Source organism: Panthera onca, chromosome D2 (genome assembly GCF_046562875.1).
Source record: "Panthera onca isolate mPanOnc1 chromosome D2, mPanOnc1 haplotype 2, whole genome shotgun sequence".
NCBI lineage: Eukaryota > Metazoa > Chordata > Mammalia > Carnivora > Felidae > Panthera > Panthera onca.
In genome coordinates this window covers 1,160,876-1,179,916 of record NC_138349.1, presented here as the reverse complement: position 1 = coordinate 1,179,916, position 19,041 = coordinate 1,160,876, and the positions used below count along the sequence as shown (strand labels likewise).

Here is a 19,041-nt window from a genome sequence, read left to right as displayed (position 1 = left end):
GTCCGTGGATTCAGTAAAGCCGACCCCCACCTTAGCGAGTGTGGACATCGACCAATCCACCGAGGCCCTGATGGGGGAAGGGTGGACTCTCCCTTTGTTCCTGCCTCACCTTCCGGGACGGCTCGTGTCACGTTCTGCCCTCGGACTGGGAGCTGCCCACGGACGCGGACTCAGTTCCCGGGGTCAGCCGGCTCACGGCTGACTGTATCCTGCTCGGGCTGCGTAACTGTGCGAGCCCCCGGTCTAAATAAATCCCCCAGTACGCACACACACACCCCCGCATGCACGTGCACACACGCACACACCACACTCCCGTTCTGCAAGTGCACCCCCCTCCCCCCGACAGCCCTGACTACTATGGGGTCAGGTCACGGTGGGCTCACCAGGTGTGGCTGTCTGACCCTCCACCCCAACACAAGACACTGGTGTTCGTGGAAACCCGTGGTGACGGTTCGTCGCACTGCCTTCAGACTGTGCTGCAAATCTACAATATTCTCTCTCTCTCTCTCTCTCTTTTTCTTAAAGTAGGCGTCACGCCCCTGAGATCAAGACCTAAGCTGAGATCAGGAGTTGGACGCTCAACACACTGAGCCACTCAGGGGCCCCTAAAATACTCCAAGTTTACAAGAAAAAAGTTTTGAAAAAGTAACACACGCTTCATATGGATCCAAGCATGGATTGGAAGGCGATACGGAAAACTGCAGGTGGTTGTTATATTAGTGCTGAGATTACATAAGACGCTGAATTTCTTAATATTTTTTCTTGTCACTTTTTGTTATATAATAAGAAGCTATAAAGTTTAAAAAAAAAAAAGGAGCGTCCTGGCAACAGCGTCTGGTGGCTACACGAGCAGCCACGTAATTTGTCACACAAACCAGGACACGTCTGAGAGTGACAGGGAGGCCGTTAATCACTACGCCCGACCAACCAGCAGGAACCGGAGTCGTGCGGGGTACAGGGTCGTAGCTGCGTCCTCCCTAAATCCCTGCGCATCGTGGCCCCAGAGCAGAGCCGGGTCAGCGGGGAGGCTTTGTCAGAGGCACCGAGACGTGACATTGGTGTCCGGGGGCCCTTCTCAACCTTTTCGACCCTGTGAGCCCACACAGCCAGCCCACCCATGGCCGACCACGCACTCTTGCCCGAAGCACCCTACAGGGGTGGGGGGAGGGCCACCCCAGGTTTTCCAGCTGCTGAATGTGCCACGGGGCCCCCAGCCCAGGCATGAACTGCTCGCGCACGTGTGGACGGGGACCCCCTCTCTTTGTGGCTTCCTTCCTGTTTCCCTGTCCCCCACCCTCCCAGTCATGTGCTAATTTTGCAAAGCATCCTTTCTGCCGAGGAGCTAAAATACAATTTCAGAAACACACGTCGACCTTGATTCTAGAAGAAAAGGAGAAAACAAAAGAACTGGGGACGAAGGAGAGACACGACCCGGGACAGCCCAGGTGGGTCCCCTGGACCCAGGGTCCCTGTGAGCTTCCCGGAAAAGTCCCCAGGGCCAGGTGGGTCACAGGCGCTGGCAGGTGCACAGCCCGCAGGCTGCCTGGGCTCCATTCTTCACACTCAGGAGGCGCTCGCTTCCCCTCTTTCTTCCTGTTTGTTTCCGAGACGGACGGCACTTCCCCGGAGGCTGAGTTTCGAGGCAGAGAACCGAATTCCGCCAGTGTCCCAGGGATTCCCGGGGCTCTGACACAGCGACCGCTCTGCTGGGTGGTGCTGGGTCCTCTTGCCACACTGGCACCCTGTGTGGCCCCAGGGCCAAGGTGGCCAAGAGGGCGCTCACACAACACGGGGAAGGCAGGCCTCTTCCTGAGGTGGCCGTGGGCAGACACACTGAGGGGCTTCCGGCTCGTCCCTGCCGGCCACCCCCGTGTGCGTGCTCTCTCCTGAGCCTGAGCGGGACCCGCTCCAGCCATGCAATGTGGCGGAGGGACAGGGTGCCTGTCCACACCCACCGCGTGCCTCAGCCCCCGTGCGCTGGGCTCCATCGGCCTCGGCGCTCTCGGGAGGAAGTCCCACTCCCCCACGGCAGACACCTGCGGACACGGAGGAGCCCCGAGACCACGGACGATAGGCCCACGCAGCCGCTGATGATCCCTTCAAAGGGTGGGGCCCGATTCCCTCCCCTTGAGTGTGGGCTAGACACGGTGACCCACTTCTGGCAAGTGGCCTAAGGCGCCAGGGACAGCATGTGACTTCGGAGTGTGGCTTGCTCCTCTCTCCCGGCTCGCGGAGAGGCTGGCCGCCGTGGCGTGAGGCCACGCAAGCAGCCCCACGGAGAGGCCCACGCGGTGAGGGGCTGGCGCGGGAGCAGGGTCCCTGCCCGTCAAAGCTGCAGACGGTGCAGGTGCAGCCACGGCTCACGGCTCCCGGGGGGCCCGGAGCCAGACACACCCGGGAAAGCCGCTCCCAACCCCCCAGCTCACAGAAATGGAGGTGACGGCACGTCTTAAGGCCTGAGGTTTCGAGGTGGTTTGCTACGTCACAGAGAACAGGAACAGATAACACACAGCAGGCGACAGCCTGAGCCGCGACCCCCGGGGACGTGACGTTCGGCCTCCAGGCCTCTGAGCCGTTCCAGCTGGGAATGAGGCACCGTGTACGTGAGCAAGGGAGCCACCGCGGATGTCCTGGGGGACCCGTCCCCACTGGACCCTGGCCAGTCCGAGAAACAATAAGAAGAGGTGTGGTTAAGTCACTGAGCTTTGGGGCCCTTCGTCGCCGCAGATGAGTAACTGACGACTGGCCCCGCGGGCACAAACAGCGACCAGTCTGAGAGACTCGGTGCTGAGACCCTGCCCCGCCCCCAGGGCTCCGGGTCGCACGTGGCCAGCCAGGTCCCAGGAGAGGCCCGGGTCCTGGGGGAGGCAGCCGATGGCACAGCAGACCCCTCCTCGCCCCGACGCTGCCACAGGCATGAAAGAACAAAGGCCACGCTTGCAAAGGCCCGAGTGTCTGTGCCAGGCCTGACACGCTCCCAAGGAAATCGCAAAGTCGTCTGTGTCTTGCTTTTGTGACCAGTTCCACCTCACGCATACAAAGCATGAGGAGTCATGATGTGAATTCTGAGAGCAGAGACCTTTCTAAAGTCAACTTCTGAAATCGCTGTGAGAAATTGAATGTACTCAGCTCTATTTTTAATAAATTGGGGGCGACACTGACTCCCACCCACACCAGCTCCTCGGTTTCGGAGCCTAGATAACAGCCAGCCAGGATTTCGCAGGATCGACGCGGGCCTGTGCCGGAGCCTCCGTGGGCTCCCAGGCACACGCGGGACGTGGCGGGGGGAGGAGGGGCCTTCCCACAGCTGAGTGGAGCCAGGCAGGGAGAGCCCCCAGCGGTCAGCTGCCTTGGTTTTTAAAGTAATAGATTTTAGGTCAATGACAAAAAACATTTTTTGATGAAGCAGGCATCCCAGATTTTAAAAATAACAATAATTGTATTAATTACAGCTTCTCCCAAGTTGTCTCAAATTCTGATCATGGAAATCACTCCGCGTTTGGATCCAGCCGGTGTTTGGGGCAGCAAAAAGTAGCCCAGCGTGTCCTGCGGGGGCCCGGCTGGCTCGCACCCCGAGAGGAGCTCGGTGTCCACCCGCCTTGGGGAGAAGGAGCAGAACGGAGGAGGCCTGCGCGCCGGACGGCGAGGACTGACCGTTTGTGGGAACACCAGCCAGCAGGAGGAGCGCTTACCGAAGCTGTGTGTGTGTCCGTGGTCACACACAGGTTGCGGAGCGAGGCAGGTGTGAGGAAACACGCGGTCGACCTATTCGAAGTAAGGAAGAACGACGTGCACAGGAAGGACAGTGACCCCAGCCCCAGGGCCAGGCCCTTCACTAAGGTCAATGCCACATTTGACTGAGCTTCCTGTAGACGGGGAGCCGGGCACAGGCCCTTAAAATAAGAACCAACCGGCCCCAAAGAGGACCAGAGGGGCTGTCCCAGGCCCCCCAGGAGGGCAGAGGGCTCCCGTCAGCCCCCCAGCAAGGCCCTCGGGTGTGGGGCTGGACCACCAAGCTCCCAGCACACACCGGAGGGGAGCCAAGTGACCTCTGGGACACGCGAGCCCTCGGCACCCGCCAAGCAGTCGGCTCTGGGACCAAGGACACGCACACAGGATCGGGGAGCACCTAGATGTCCCTTAGCAACCCCCACTGGTACACTTGCCCGGCACACCTGGGGAGGGATCAGAAGGAAGACGCCAAGTCCCCACTTAAGAAAAAGGAAGACGGTGGAAATGTGCTGTGGTTACGTGTGCCCCAGGCCGTACCTGACACGGATCATGAAGAAATAAAGACACAACTGAAAGAGACATGGGGCCATCTCATAACCAGCAGCTTCACGGTAAGAGCCAGCTTGTGTCCAGGGCCGGTGTGGGCTCCCGTCCAATGCCCGTCACCCAGTACGCCGAGCCCCAGGGGACTCTGCCCTCAGCATCTGGGCCTGCTAAGCCCTCCGTGCCCAAGGTGCGTCCCAGGGCAGGCGGCAACGGCACCGCCTGGGAGCCGGTTGGCAATGCAGACCCTTGGGCCCCACCCCAGACCTGCTGAGTCGGAATCTGCCTCTTCACAAGGCCCCCGGGGGGGTTGCGGCCCAGGACGGCTGGGCCGCCCTGACCCTGTTCAGAATGAGTGCCCCTCCACAGCTTTGCCACCCTCAGACCCTCATCCTCAGACAGAAGCCCTGAACAAAAATTACCCCCGCGCATTCGTACATTACTTCTCAACTGGAAAGCTGGGTGGTTAAATTTTTAAAAGAAAATCGGCTTATTTATAGCACTTTAAAACACACAACCAGATGGACAGGCGTGCAGAGATGACGTGACGGTAGGTCCCAAGTCCATTCTGAGACCAGCCTTGTCAGCCACGGGAGAGAAACACGTCAAGCTCCAGGGCTGCCTAAACGCCCTCCAGGACACCCAGTGCTGCCCCCCCAGAACCCCAGAAATCCAGGAACGAACACGCAAGGGGGCTTTCCAAAGGGGCCATGCGCCCTCCTACCCAACCTGAACCAAATGCCCACCCCACACCAAGGGCCTCTGCATTGCCCTTAACCAGCCTTAACCAGCTGGTCAAGGACCCCAGGGTCCCAGGGTCTGCACCCACAGGGCTTCTGGCCACCAAGGCCCCTGCCACGTGGGGAGGGCGTGTGAACCGCCATTAGCCCAAGTCTGGGCCCCACAGGGAGCCACCGCCCGGCCCCCCACCCCCTCTTCCCGGTCAGGAGGGAAGGAAAAAGGTACTTCCTGAAACTCAAGTCTATGCCCCCTGCAAACAGACTCTTAATAAGGAGGGGCCGGACTGACCCCCACAAGGGTGGCCCCATGAGCACTAGCAGGCCGCCACCCGTGTGCCCCACCCCGCTGCTCTCGGCCCTGCAAGCTCTAGACAACACAAAGGAAAAGTGGGGCACACGCACCGTAGAGTAGTGGACAACCCTTCTTTGCTGCTCGTGTGACTGGCCACCCAGAAAACCCAAGCACAGAAATCAAAACCCTGGGAACCGGCAAGGGTCTCAGCAGAGTGGCCATTTCCAGGATGAATAGTTTCAAAAGTAAAGTTTTGGGGTGCCTGGGGGGCTCAGTCGGTTGAGCGTCTGACTTCGGCTCGGGTCATGATCTCGCAGTCTGTGGGTTCGAGCCCCCCCATCGGGCTCTGTGCTGACAGCTCGGAGCCTGGAGCCTCCCTCGGACTCTGTGTCTCCCTCTCTCTCTGCTCCTCCCCACTCGTGTTCTGTCTCTCTCTCACACCCAAAAACTAAACATTAAAAAAATTTTTTTAAACAATGAAATAAAAAGTAGAGTTTTCCTTCATTCCGGCACTAACCAGTGCGGAAAGATCCTGAAGCCCAGCGGCGAACACACGATAAAGGGCATTTAAACTTAGAAGCACCCTAAGTGAGCCCACAGGAGGAAGACCTTCTCGCTGCCATCAGATGTTGTTCCAAATGGACTGGAAGTTTCCATATGAAGTACCGGAAGGCAGCGCAGGTGCAGGTTTATAAACTGGGAACGGACGACAGTAACACGACACCAAGGCCAGGACCCGCCAGGAAGGAAGCTATTGATGAATCCGACCACACAGAAATTAAACACATCCGTACAAAGAAACCCCCAGCAACACTGCAAGATAGGTGGCAAATGTGCATAGGGGCTGTTCGCGGGTGAGGCCGTGTGCACGCGGAACGGTGAAAGGAAACAGGACAGCAAAGGTCCCAGTGGGAGGCGCGCGATTCACAAGAGACAGCCGCCCAGAGATAGAAAGCAAAGAGATTAATTACCAGTCTCATTGGCAGAGAAACTCCAAGCATTAATACAATCCTTACCTCGCGGACCGTCAAAAGTGTAAAACATCTCCGCCAGCCCAAGTCGGTGAGGACTCAGGGAAAGAGGGCTTTGGAGCGCACAGCGAGAACAAACCACCACGGCCTTCTGTCCCGGCTGCTCCGTGGAAGTCTCTGCCCTCTCGCCCCTCCCCCGGGTCCCTCCTGCCATTAAGTTTACTCATTCACGTTTCCTGTCCGCTGTCGGTCTCCCCACTGCCCCCCCGTCTGGTTACCCTACACGCAGCAGCCATACGCATTTGGTCACCAGCGTGTAAGGTGCAGCCCCGACGGCAGCTGGCTCACAGAGGGCCGTTCGAATCGAGGCCAGCCGGGCAGACGTACCAAGATGCCTTAGGTGGACGCTCTTGCGTGTGTCATTCCCAAGTGCGTGAAGCTGAATGCACAGAGATGCGTGTGCTGAGCTGTTTATGATATTCACAGACAGGGAAACACCCCAATGTCCTACGATAGGAAATGAAGTAAACAGGGAATGTGGTATCTACACAGAGGAGTTGTCTACACAGAGGAGAGCCGAAAGGCAGGGACTCTGGGACCTAACGACCCATCAAAACCACCAGCAGGGCCTAAAGACGTAGCGGTGCTGAGCTCTGCCCCCACCCCCACCCATCCCGACAAACTCAACTTGAATCTCCGGGGGGTGGGGCCCAGCCAGCCTGGTGGTTAAGGGCACCACGGAGTCTAGCTCGTGGCCACTTTTGAGGACCACGGTGGCAAATCTAGCCAACAAATGATGTTGTACATCTATCAGGTATCTGCCACATATCGCTGAGTAAAAACGCAGGTTACGACAGATCCACATATGGAACACGCTCCCATTTCCGTATCAGAGGGAAAAAGTGTGCTCCCACACGGCTGCACGCGTGAGAATGCCCCTAGGGCAAGGCTGCAGAAGACGTCCACCGTTGGCCGCGGCGGGCTCTCGGGGCCAAGGATACACGTCTGAGTCTTCCCGTTGAGGACAATTTCAGGAAAAACAGGAAAGCATACACATTTATTTATTTTAATGCTTCTTTAATTAGAAAAAAAAAAACCAAAGGCTTTTTTTTTTTTTTTTTTTTTTTTTGAAGAAAGGTGGCTTGAGAACCTGCTGGCCTCCTGTCCTGGCAGGCTGTCCACCCACCCAACAGACACGGGCAAGGCATTCTACGGCCTTCAAGGCTCCCTTATTCCCGGTTTTCTTGGGGGAAGCAAACCTTTGCAGTGACTAGGTACTTACTCCCCGCTACTAAGCTAACGCCACACAGGGCTTGAGAAGGCCAGGTGCCCCCCCCCCCCCCCCCCCCGTTATGGAGCTGCTCAGCAGGAAGGAGCTGGAGCCCCAGCCCCCACCCCATGGCCTCCGGCTCAGCAACCCCATTCCACTCGGGCACACCAAGACAGTGAGAGATGAGGGGGCTGCGGGACGGCCGCAACTCTGGGGCAGAGAGCAGAAGAAAGGCGGGTCCCCTGCAGGGTTCAGCTCCGGAAATCCAGGGCTCCCAGAAGTGGGCAAGGGATCTGAGGCGTGGGGTCACGGGCGCAGGGAAAGGGGCCCCGGTCCGGTGTGAGAGGCGCACAGAGTTTGAACACGCGGCCGGTACCCGCCAAGTGAGCACAGGGTTCTCGGCGCCGCAGGACCCACAGGGACGAGGACACTTAAGACTTTCTATATCACAACCACGCTTTTTAGCTGGGATTTACCTGGCACTCTGTTAAACTGCCCTCTTTTATTCTTTTTTTTTCCGTTTCTCTGCACACCAAACTTGATACATTAATCGGGAGTTTTAATCCAAAAAATTCACCAGAAGGTCTTCCGTTGCCATAGCAACCGTCCAGCCGCAGCAAATGCACGTCTCCAGCACAACTCGGCCGCCTCTTCCAGCCGGCTCTGCAGCGGGGCCGGGAAAGTCATGGAACCGCTGTCTGGAGGGGCCGGGAGACAGCTGGGGTTCAGGGGCCACGGCTTGCGTCCCGACTCTCCTTCCTCCTTTCCAAACCCCACTCCTTCCATCTAAATAACGCCACGGACCTCACACCAAGAGCTGCACAACATTCTCTCAGCAAACGTGTGCTGTGACTCTTGAGCCATATGTGTCCTGACAGTGACATGCAAATGTACGACAAAGTGGCTGCCGGCCTGGACAATGTTGCCGGCTGCCCAGCCCAGGCCCAGGCTTCGCCTCCCAGTCTCACCCAACAAAGTCCGGATAAGGCCCGATGGTGTGTTCAGTCTGGGGATGTGGCCACCGTGCCAAGTGATGAGCAACTGACTGACGGTCACACGTCCGAAACAGCAAGCACCTGTGGCCCGAGTGGGCGCCCACTCCCACACACGTCCCCAAGAGCTGGTCCACGGCCGCTCTTCTCCAGGCAGGTGAGGAGGGGTGCAGGATGTGCTCAAGAAGTCTCAAGTCAGACTGTGCGCATCATAAACAGACTCTGTGCTCTTTTTGCCTTTTCAATGATCCTTGAAGTCTGAGACACTGCACACCGTGAACAAACAGAAAAATCCCACCTTGAGAAGCTGGAGGCAGCTCCTGTGCTACATCAATTCCTCTACGTTCACATTCTCTGCCTTGGAGAGCACGGGGCTAAGGTACGGAGAGAGCGGCCGGCCCTTGGCTGACACCAGCACGTGCTGAACCCAGCCGTCTTTCTCATCCCGCAGCCAGAGAAGCCACATGTAGGTAGACCTGCTTCCTCACTAGTTGCCAATTCACTCTGGGCGTTCTCTACTTTGAATATTTATGTTAAAAGCAAAAATGTATAACATACGAAACACCCACAGCAGTGAGCTCTGCGGCTCTCAAGTTCAGAGCACACTGTGCCAATGGGGTGGGTCGATGGGGTGGGTCCGGAATGCACCCATGCCTGGCCCCTGCTGAGCTGCGGAGCCGGCACCCCCCCCCCCCCACCAACTCCGGGGCACCTACAGCAGTCTCTCCACTGCTCTCTGACGATTGCCTGCACATCCACCACCACTGGCCTCAGGTCGTATTATTGTAATTTCCTATAACGCTTAAATTATTTATCAGAATAAATAGCTCGGGCTCTTGTGCTGAGCTGTGCTCTAAAATTATAAAAGACCCATCATACCTCTGCAGGCTGCCTACAAATGAAAAATGCATATTTCAACTATTTTAAGAAAATGTCAGAAAACATCAAGTGTGTCATCATTGTACCATTTAAATTATCTGCACGACATCTGTAAAAAGAGCTGTATGCTTGCATGTGAATTTATCACAGTGCCCCAAAGGCAGACCTTCCCTGCAGGTGCTAAGTCAACGGTGGCCCATCACTCCTTTCCACTGGCGCCGCCTCCGCATGGCCACTCAAGAGATACCTCCCCTGGGTCAGCAGCTGTACCCGTAAGGGGACCTGAGAGGAAACTCTCAAAGGCAGTTCCCAAAGGGCAGGTCTTTGCACAAAGGCAAAGCCGTCTCCCCCACTGCACACCTGCGTGCAAAGACCGGGCACGGGGCGGCCACGCCACGCCGTCACCAGGCAGAGCTCCCAGGGCCAGGGACCCCGCGCCACCTGTGGGGCTGGCCTCTCTCCCTTCGCAAACGCGGCACAGTACAGGTGCAGAGCAGACCAAGCCTGCACAGCGCCCCTGAAAGGAAACTGGAAACACACAGCCGTCGCCACAGTACGTGGCTAACCCCGGGGCCACTCCGACCACGGACCCTCGCCCCAAAGGGCGGGCCCAAGCCTGTTCCGCCCGCCGCGCCGCCACTGGACACGGAGGACGCAGGCGGGAGCCCTGGGTGCGCGTGGGCGCCGCAGGCACCACGAGCGAGTTTCCTCGGAAACCGAGCCGACCCGGGACGCCGTCCCACCCGGGCGGCCGCGGTGTCTGAGCGCGAGGAAAAGCTCCCGCCGCGGCCGCCCCGCGAGAGCGCGCACGGTGTCCGTGCGGCGCAGGTCCCCACGCTGCCCCCGGGAGCGGCCCGGGGGGCCCCCCGCGCTCACCGTCCTCCTTGTCGTCAAACACCGGCCTCCGCGCCGTGGCCGCCGACAGGGACGAGCCCATCCTCTTCTTCCACTTGCTCCACGGAAACAGGGGGCGCGGCTGCGCGCGGGCATCGCTCGCGTCCCGGGCCCGGGGCTGGCCTGCGGCGGGCGGCGGCGGGACCGGGGGCGCGTCGGGGCCCGGGGGGCGCGCGCGGCCGGGGGGCGGCGAGCCGGGGGGCGCCGCGGCGCTGCTGCCTCTGCGCTCCGCGCCGCTCCTCATGGCCGGGCCTGGGTGCGCGCCGCGGCCGCAGCCGGGGACATGGCCCGCCCGCCGGGCGGGGAGCAGGGGCGGCGGCCGGAGCGGCTAGCGGCGCTCTCCGTGCGCCCCGGCCTCGGCGCTGGCTGCCGGCGCGCGCGGGGGTGGGGCCGGGGCGGGGCCGGCGGCGGGGGGCGGGGCCTGGGGGCGGAGACCCGGCGGGCGGCGCTGGCGGTGGCGCGCCCCGCCGAGGGCCCGCCGCCCACCTCGAGCGGGGCCTGGTCTGCGCGGACCCTGGGGCTGCGGCACCGACTAGGAGGCGGGGACAAGAGCGAGGGAGGGAAGGCCACGATCCCCTCCGGGTCTCCCGAGAGGACGGGAACGGCCCCGCTCGGCCAGGCGGCGGGGACTCGGGGCTCCCCTTGGGTGTCCCCACCCCCGCCGCTTTCGCGAACAAAGCCGGCCACCCGATGTGGGGCGGCCTTCAACTTCATCGTGAGGCTCTGCGCTTCGCCAGGCCGCGCGCGGGGCCGGGGAAGGGCGGCGGGGGCCGAGGCTGGGTGGGGGTCAGAGCGTGCAGGGGAGGGAGAGGGCGGGGCGGGCCTCGGGGCCCGGTGCTTCAGCCCCTCCGCCAGCGGTCTGAGGGGAGGGAGCCTGGCTGCCAGCGCGCGCACTCACGGACTCGTGCACCCGCGCTCTCGGGGTCTCCTTGGCAGGGTCCCCGTCCTCCTCTCGGTGAGGCCTGCCGGACGCCCATCCGGAGCTGGAGCCCCTGGCGCAGGTGCACTCCGCGAGCCCTCCCAGGAACCGTGTGCCCGAGTTGCCCAGAGTCCCCTGGCCCTGCCCGGGTCCGACGAGGGCCTTGGCGCTGACCGCGGGGTTCTCCACGGCCTTCGCGGCGTATTTGGGGAGCGCCACGCACAGCTTAAGCTCGGTGAGTCTCCACCCCTGCTCGCAAGGCCACGTGAGACCGCGGGAGTCCAGCGCTGGGCACAGCGGACGCCCTAGGAGACGGTTCTGAGGAGTGCCAAGCCTCCTGCACCTTAGACTTTGTCACTGAAGAATCATTTCTGTGATGGGTTGGCTTTTGGAGGCCTTAAGTTCTGCCTGGTAGCCAGGCCCAAAGCCCGGTCATTGCTTCCTTCCCCGAGAGGTCGTGGAGGGGCCTTCTGCTTCCCCACAATGCGATGGACCCCCCCTCCCCCCTCTCGCTCCCGGCTTGCAGGTCCTGCAAGGCCCTGCGGATCTCCTCGCCGCTGCTCCTCTGTCCACGCACATCCTTCGGCCACCCTGGGCTCTGCCCTGTCTCTACCCCCCCAACCCCAGGTTGTGGTACTCAGTCTATCCGTCACCACTCCGGTCTCTTTCCATGGTTGGCTACACCTGTACCCCACCCCACCTTTGAAATTCAGCGTGGCTCCTTGACCTGCTTGACCAATGAAGTGAGAACTGTGGTGAGCTGTATAACACAGGTGTGGGACTGGCCATACATATCCCCTTGGCTAAGAGGAAGCCCCCATCACTGGGGACACTTGCAGAGCAGCCCCAGGCTTGTAGGACATGTGTTGGGCCATTGAGATGGGGGAGGGGCGCATTTTTGCTCCAGCAGAAGCCAGGTTAGTCCCACTGATCTTGTGAACTGGTCTCTCACTTCTCCAAATGAGCTGTGCTTCCCTAGGGGGATGCCCCTGACATTGAGCCAGTAATTGTCATGTAACCAGAGTCCAGGACAGTCTCCAGTTTTCAGGTGTGCTTCATCTTATGTCGCCGATATGAGATTAACACTTGTGGGCTGCCCGCCTCTTCGTAAACAGTCCTTTTATGGAACTCTGAGCTGCTCTGCTGGGAAGCAGATACCAGCACTGGCCCCAGGAAACAGGAAACAAGTTCAAAGGGGATTCTGATCCTGGGGCGCTCACCGCTCACCGATGTGGAGGGTCCTGGCAGGAGATGGGAAGCAGACCGTCCCTGGCTGTGGGCCACCAGCACTGACTCTGCTGGGACCAAACAGAGTCCCAAACACGGTGGCAGGCAGGAGTTTGGGGGATCAAGTGCTGGGATGGTTGGCTGCCTGGCTTCTGATGACCACAGAGAGAATCATCAGAGAGGGGAACGCACAGCAGAGGGGCCGGAGCCCCACGGTGCATTGGAGGGAGCCCTTCACCCGCTGGGATGGTACCAGGTCTGAACACAGGCTCGCGCATCAGTTCCCAGGGCCCCTGCAAGAAAGCACCGCCAAGTGGTTGGCTGCAAACCACAGAAGTGGATTCTCCCACAGCCCTGGAGCGGAGCCTGTTCCTTCTGGAGGTCCTGAGAGGGAATCCGCCCCTTTCTGGGCTTCTGGTGGGCTCCTGGCAATCCTACGTGACCCTTGACTCGCAGGGGCCTCACTGCACTCTCTGCGTCCATTGTGACATCATGTTTCACCTGCGTGTCCTCACCTCTTCTTCCCTTATGAGGATTTAGGGCCCAGCTTAACGCAGGCGGACACCATCTCGAGATCTTAATTACACCTGCAAAGGCTGTCTTTCCAAAGACAGTCCCATTCATAGGTTCTGGGCGGACATATCTTTTGGGGGGCCACCATTAAACCTACCACAGTCCACTGTTGGGTCCTCCAACATCTGTGTCCATCCTGTGTGCAGAATACCCCACTCGGCACTGCGGCGTGAGCTCCAGGCCTAAAATGCCACCTAAGCACGATCAGCTCACGAGTCTCAAAGGTCACCATGTCTCTCAGGTGCTAGTGACACTCTGGGTGTGGTGCATCCCAAGGCAGAATTCCTCTTCATCTGTGCAGCTGGAAAACAAGATACCTGTTTCCCAAATACATGGGCAGGTCGAGCGCAGGACAGACCTTTCCATTCCAAAAAGAGAACGTGGAAGAAACAAAGGGGTCACCACTCCCAAGTAAACTCAAAATGCAGCAGAGAAAATTCCGTTAAGTTTCAAGACCCGAGAAGAATCCTCTGCGACTGGAAGCCCCGTCCTCAGAGCTGTGTTCTTCCTTTATCCTGATGGGTTGCACGTACCTGCAGCTCACCAGCCCTGTCAGCCCCTTTCCTGCTTATAGAACTTTCTAGAAAGTCTGATAGCACTCTTTCACCCCGCCCTGAATCTGTTGCTCTCAGTGCCGACGAGCGGTGCATCTGCCGGCACAGCATTCGCAGACACACGCGGGGCTCCCTTAAATGGGGGGGGGCAGTGAGCCCACCTTTCCCGCTGGGCTCTGCTGCGACGGCTGAGTGACTTAAGAGTCGCACACCAGCCTCTCCGGCAAGCGGCTGTGCAGCCACACCCTTGGCCCTCTGTTTCCAACATGCTTTTCCAACAGGCAATTTCCTAATTTTAGTGTTCTTTGCAATCCAGATAGGCCCAAATCATGAAGCGCTGGTTCACTTTTGCTTAAGAGACTTTCCTCAATCTATCTCTTTTCTCTCATATTCTCCCATGAGCAGCAAGAGGAAAGCAGCCCACGCCTTCAACACTTTGCTTATAAATCTCCTCAGCCAGTAGCCAAGTTCATCACCTGCAAGGCGTTCTGCCTGACATCAGGATGCAGTGCAGCCCAGTTTTCTGCCACTGCACAACCGGGCTCGTTGTTCCTCTGGTTTCCAGTAGCACGTTCCTTGTTTCCATCGGGGACCCCACCACCTTTAATGCTCACCTTGCCGCCAACAAACATCCTGCTCATGGTGGTGTGTGTCCTGTCCGAGGGCAGCATTCCCTTCGTCCTCAGTCCTCACCAGCCCACCCCGGCGGGCCATATTTCTACCAACTGTCTCTTCAGGGCATTTCGACTGGGTCTCCTGGAATTAATGTCAGCTCAGAGCTGGTGTTCAGTAGTCCCCAAATGTCTGATTATGTCCTTCCCCCCCCCCCCCCCACCCCCAGTGCTCAGTTACCCTGGTAGAAGGCCATCAGTCCCTTCGGGGAAGGCCGGGAGAAAGATAAGCAGTATACATTTTTGGTAGTGTTCCGGAGTCCTTCTTCGAGGGGGCCCTTCCATTCAAGGGGCCCTGGGTCTGTTAACCAGCTCCGGTCTGGAAACTGTTGAGGGGCCACGGCTCCCTGTTTTTATGATTCAGGTTAGACTTTTGTTCACTTGACCTAGAACTTCTCTGCTAACACAGGCTTCCTGTCTACTCTACTTCCGGAAACATTGCGACTGACCAGCCAACACCACAGGTCTGCTCAAGTCAGACTTGGCCTCTGCTGTGCATCACGGCCACCATGGCCACCTTGCTCATGGTGGTTGAGTGCCTCCCGTCATCATCCACTGGGGAAGAGTTTAGTTCATCTTGGGGTGTATGTCTTATTGGGTGGAATTATGATCTCATTATGTCTTTGTCTGGAGACCAAGTGTCGTTTGAAGAGGTGTGTATGATGTCAGGTCGGCAAGGGGTGGGCTTGTGATGGTTAATTTTATGTGTCACCCTGCCTGGGCTTGGGAAGCCCAGAGAGCTCGCAAAACATTATTTCTTGGCGAGTCTGTGAGGGTGTCTCCGGAAGAGACTGATATTTGAGTTGGTAGACTGAACAAAGCAGACTATCCTCCCCGCCATGGGTGGGCAGCATCTAACCTGCTGGGGGCCTGAATTCTCTCTTCTGGAGCTCGGCTGTCCTCAGACACTGGATGGAGCTCCTGGCTCTCAGGCCTTCCGACTCTAGGACTTAAACCAGCTACCCACTCCACCCCCTCGTAGCCCCTTCCCTGGTTTGTAGGCCTTTGGCCTTTAGACTGGGAAGTAACACTCAGCGACTCCGGTTCTCTGGCTTGCAGATAGCAGATCCCAGGGCCCCTCGACCTCTGTAACCGTATGACCCGGCTTCGGTAATGAACCCCCGTATATATACCTCTGCATATCCTCTTGATTCCGTTTCTCTGGAAAACCCTGACTCGTACAACAACCCAAGAAGAAAACAATCCCCAATGGTGGTAGATTTAAATCCTCCTCTCTCTCTCTAATTGATAGAGCAAGTACACACACACAAGTCTGAGCAACACCGTCACCCAACTTGCCCTAACCGACCTCTAGAGAACATTATAAAAACAGTGGCATATTACACATCATTTTCAAGCGTGCAAGGGATATTCATGGAGATAAGTCATATCCTGGGACCAAAAAAGAAAAATGTTTCAGTAAATTTCAAAGGTTTAAAATCATACAGAATATGTTGCCTGAACACAATACATTAAAAAAGACACCGATGATAACAGATGTCCTAAAAGGCTGCACACATTTGGAAATTATATGACAAACTTCCAAGTAATCCATGGACCACATAATAAATCACAGAGGGGATTAGAAAATATTTAAAACTGGATGAGTATGAAAACCAACATAACAAAACGTGTGGGATACAGCTATTTTTAAATGCTTATATGAAAAAAGTAAGTTTAAAATCAATGATCTAAGTTCTATCTTAAGAAGCTAAAAAAGGAAGAGTAATTTAAATTCAGTGTGAGTAGAAGGAAAAGACATGAGAGCAGAAATCTATGAAACAGAACATGACAAATGATAGAAAAAGTCAATAAAGCAAATCATTGGTACTTTGAAAACAACCAGTAAAACTGATAAAACCCTACTATTATAGAATAAAAATAGAGCAAAAAAATTGCCACATCAGAATGGAAAAGGGGGTTATCACTACAGGGCCTAAGGAGATTAAAAGAATAATTAGGGGGGCACCTGGGTGGCTCAGTCGGTTAAACGTCTGACTTCAGCTCAGGTCATGATCTCACGGTTCATGCATTCGAGCCCCGCGTCAGGCTCTGTGCTGACAGCTCAGAGCCTGGAGCCTGCTTCAGATTCTGTGTCTCCCTCTCTCTGCCCCTCACCTGCTGACACTCTATCTCTCTGTCTCTCAAAAATGAATAAACATTAAAAATAATGTTAAAATAAATAAGGGAATATCGCAGAAATTTTGTGCCATAAATTCATAACTCAAATAAAATGGAAGAAGCCTTTTTAAAAGTGCAGTTTATCAAGACTGATAGAATAGAGAATATGAATAGGTCATATGTGTGCACAAAATTGACTCTATATCTAAAAACATGCCCCCAAAGAAAAGTGTATTTGCTGAGAAAACTGGATATCCATATGAGAACAAGCTGAGACCCTTACGCAGATACTAACTCAGAACGGATGAGAGGCCTCTGGTGTCAGAGAGCTGACACCACAAGGTTCTACAAGAAAACATGGCGGACCTACATGACTCCGTTGGCCGAAGAGCTATCAGATGTGACACCAAAAGCTCAAGCTGTCAAAAAGCCCGTGTCTGTCTTCACTGAACTTAAAAACTCGCGTGCTTCAGAGACACCATAAAGAAAACGAAAGGGGGAGGCACAGACTGGGAGGCGGTGATGCTAAGCTTATACTTCTGGCAAAGGACTTGTGCAGAGAATATATAATGACTCACAACTCAGTTATAAGAAAATAAGCAACCCAGTTAAAAGGTGGGCAAAAGACTTGAACAGACATTTGACCGATTCATACAAACGGCTAATGCACACGTAGAAACGTACTCTACACCGTTAATCATCAGGCAGATGAAAATTCCAACCACGCTGAGATAGTACTCCATGCTCATTAGAAGGGCTATAATAAAAACCACACTCACTACTGCAGGGGAGGAAAAAACTTTCCCTGTATCTTCTCAGACCCAGTTTCTGGGGTGTGTGAATTAAAACGACGACAGAGTAATAGGAGAAAACGTTTGTTTTCTGTGCACAAGGGAGGCGTCAGAGAAAAGACAAGAAAAGCTCAAAAAAGCTACTTGGCCTGGGGATTCATATGCCATTTTAACAAAGGGCAGTAAATTGTAGAGAAGTGACAAGAAAAAGTGCTTTGGGCTTCTAGGGATGGTAAGTTGGGGGAAGAAAAACATATGGGAGAAAGTACTGGAAGATAAGGTAATTTAGGAAGGTTTATTATACAGACTGGAGTCAGCACCATCTCCAGAGCTGAGAGCGGTCTCCCCTCCCGGTGCGGGAGAGCGTCTTCGCGGAGGGACATCTGCACCCTGACTTGGTGGTGGGGACACACTGTTTCTCAGCACCATTCACCTAAGGTGATCCCATGTCAGGGTGGCATATTCTGTGGTGGCCAAATACCTGGTGTTTTCAAGGACGTAGCAGAACTGGAACCCCCAAATTCTGCAGATAGAAATGTACAGTGATATGGCCACCTGGAGAATAGTTAACTCCTTAAGAATTGAAGCATAAACGCACCATAAGACCCAGCAATTCCCCTCCTAAGAATCTACCCAAGAAAAATACAACACACAGCAATGCAAATACATGCACATAAATATTCATAACAGCATTATTCTTTCTTAAAGTTTTTTATTCTTCACTATTTTGAGTGTGTGTGCACACACAAGTGGGGGGGGGGCAGAGAGAGAGAGGGAGGGAGAGAGCGTCCTAAGCACTGTCAGTGCAGAGCCAGATGTGGGGCTTGAACTCACAAACCACAAGGTCATGACCTGATCCAAAGCCAGAGGCTTAACCGACTGAGACACCCAGGTGCCCCTATAACAGCATTATTCTTAATGTCCCCACACCGTAAATAGTCCAAATATCCACAAGCTGGCAAACAGATAAACAAACCATAGATTCGTGCCACGGGATATCACCCAACAATGGAAAGGAGTGGAATACTGCTACCTGCTGCAACACGGACGGACCTTAAAGTCAGGATAAAATGGGAAAAAAACAGATGAAAAACCATGTATCGTATGGTTGCATTTATACGGAATGTCCAGAAAAGGCAGATTTGTGGAGGCAGAAGGCACACATCAGCGCACTCCTAAGGCTGGAGGTGGAAATGGGGATTGTGGGAAGTTCGTTCTGAAGCCGGACGGTGGTGTCGGTTGCAACTCTATACATTTACTACAAATCATTGAATTGTGTCTGTACGATGGGCTGTGGTCAGGGGTCTTTTTGTTTGTCATCTCTCCATTTTTACGAAAGTATAACTAACAGACCGCAAAACTCACCGTGGTCCCTCAAAAGCCATGTTGTGAGAGAGACTGCAGACAAGGGAGGGGTGAAGTGGCCCCTTCGGTAGGGCAGAGGTACACGGAGCTGCTCCCTGCATGGAGCTGGCCCAGGGCCCTCTTGGACACCGTCCCCGAGGGCTCCAGAGAGGGGTGAGGTGACCCTGCACCGGCTGGCCATTCCCATGACATTTCCGCTAACAAACCACCCCCAACTTCTCTCTACCACCTACGATTTGCATCTGACTCGTGCACCTTGCGGTCGGCCGTGCTTCGGCAGATCTCACCAGGCTTGGCTGTGGGTCACGGATTCAGGCCACGTCTGTCCTGTGGGCCTCTATTCTTCTGGGAGCAGGAGGCCACTCACGTGCTTTCTACACGGATACAAGGGCCTTCGCGACTCTGCTCACGTCCCTTCTGCTCACACTGTGGAGGAGCTCGAAGGACTCCGTGACGAGAAGAGCATCTGCGTGGCCCCGAGGTGAGAAGGGCTGGCTGGCTGGCAAA

At 56.2% G+C, this 19,041-nt stretch overlaps 1 protein-coding gene across 5 annotated transcripts in view; it reads right to left on the bottom strand.

Moving 5' to 3' along the window:
* The window catches only part of STK32C (serine/threonine kinase 32C), a 97,468-nt gene that overhangs the window by 67,914 nt on the left and 10,513 nt on the right, over positions 1 to 19,041 (bottom strand). For 3 of the 5 annotated variants that reach the window (XM_078435028.2, XM_078435029.2, XM_078435030.2), the window contains exon 1: positions 10,296 to 10,672. In XM_078435028.2, the coding sequence (XP_078291154.2) occupies positions 10,296 to 10,557 (262 nt within the window). In that variant the 5' untranslated portion in view covers positions 10,558 to 10,672. Of the gene's footprint in view, positions 1 to 10,295; positions 10,673 to 14,200; positions 14,343 to 19,041 lie in introns of those variants that run through there. The other 2 variants (XM_081790433.1, XM_081790434.1) reach the window with 1 other exon arrangement.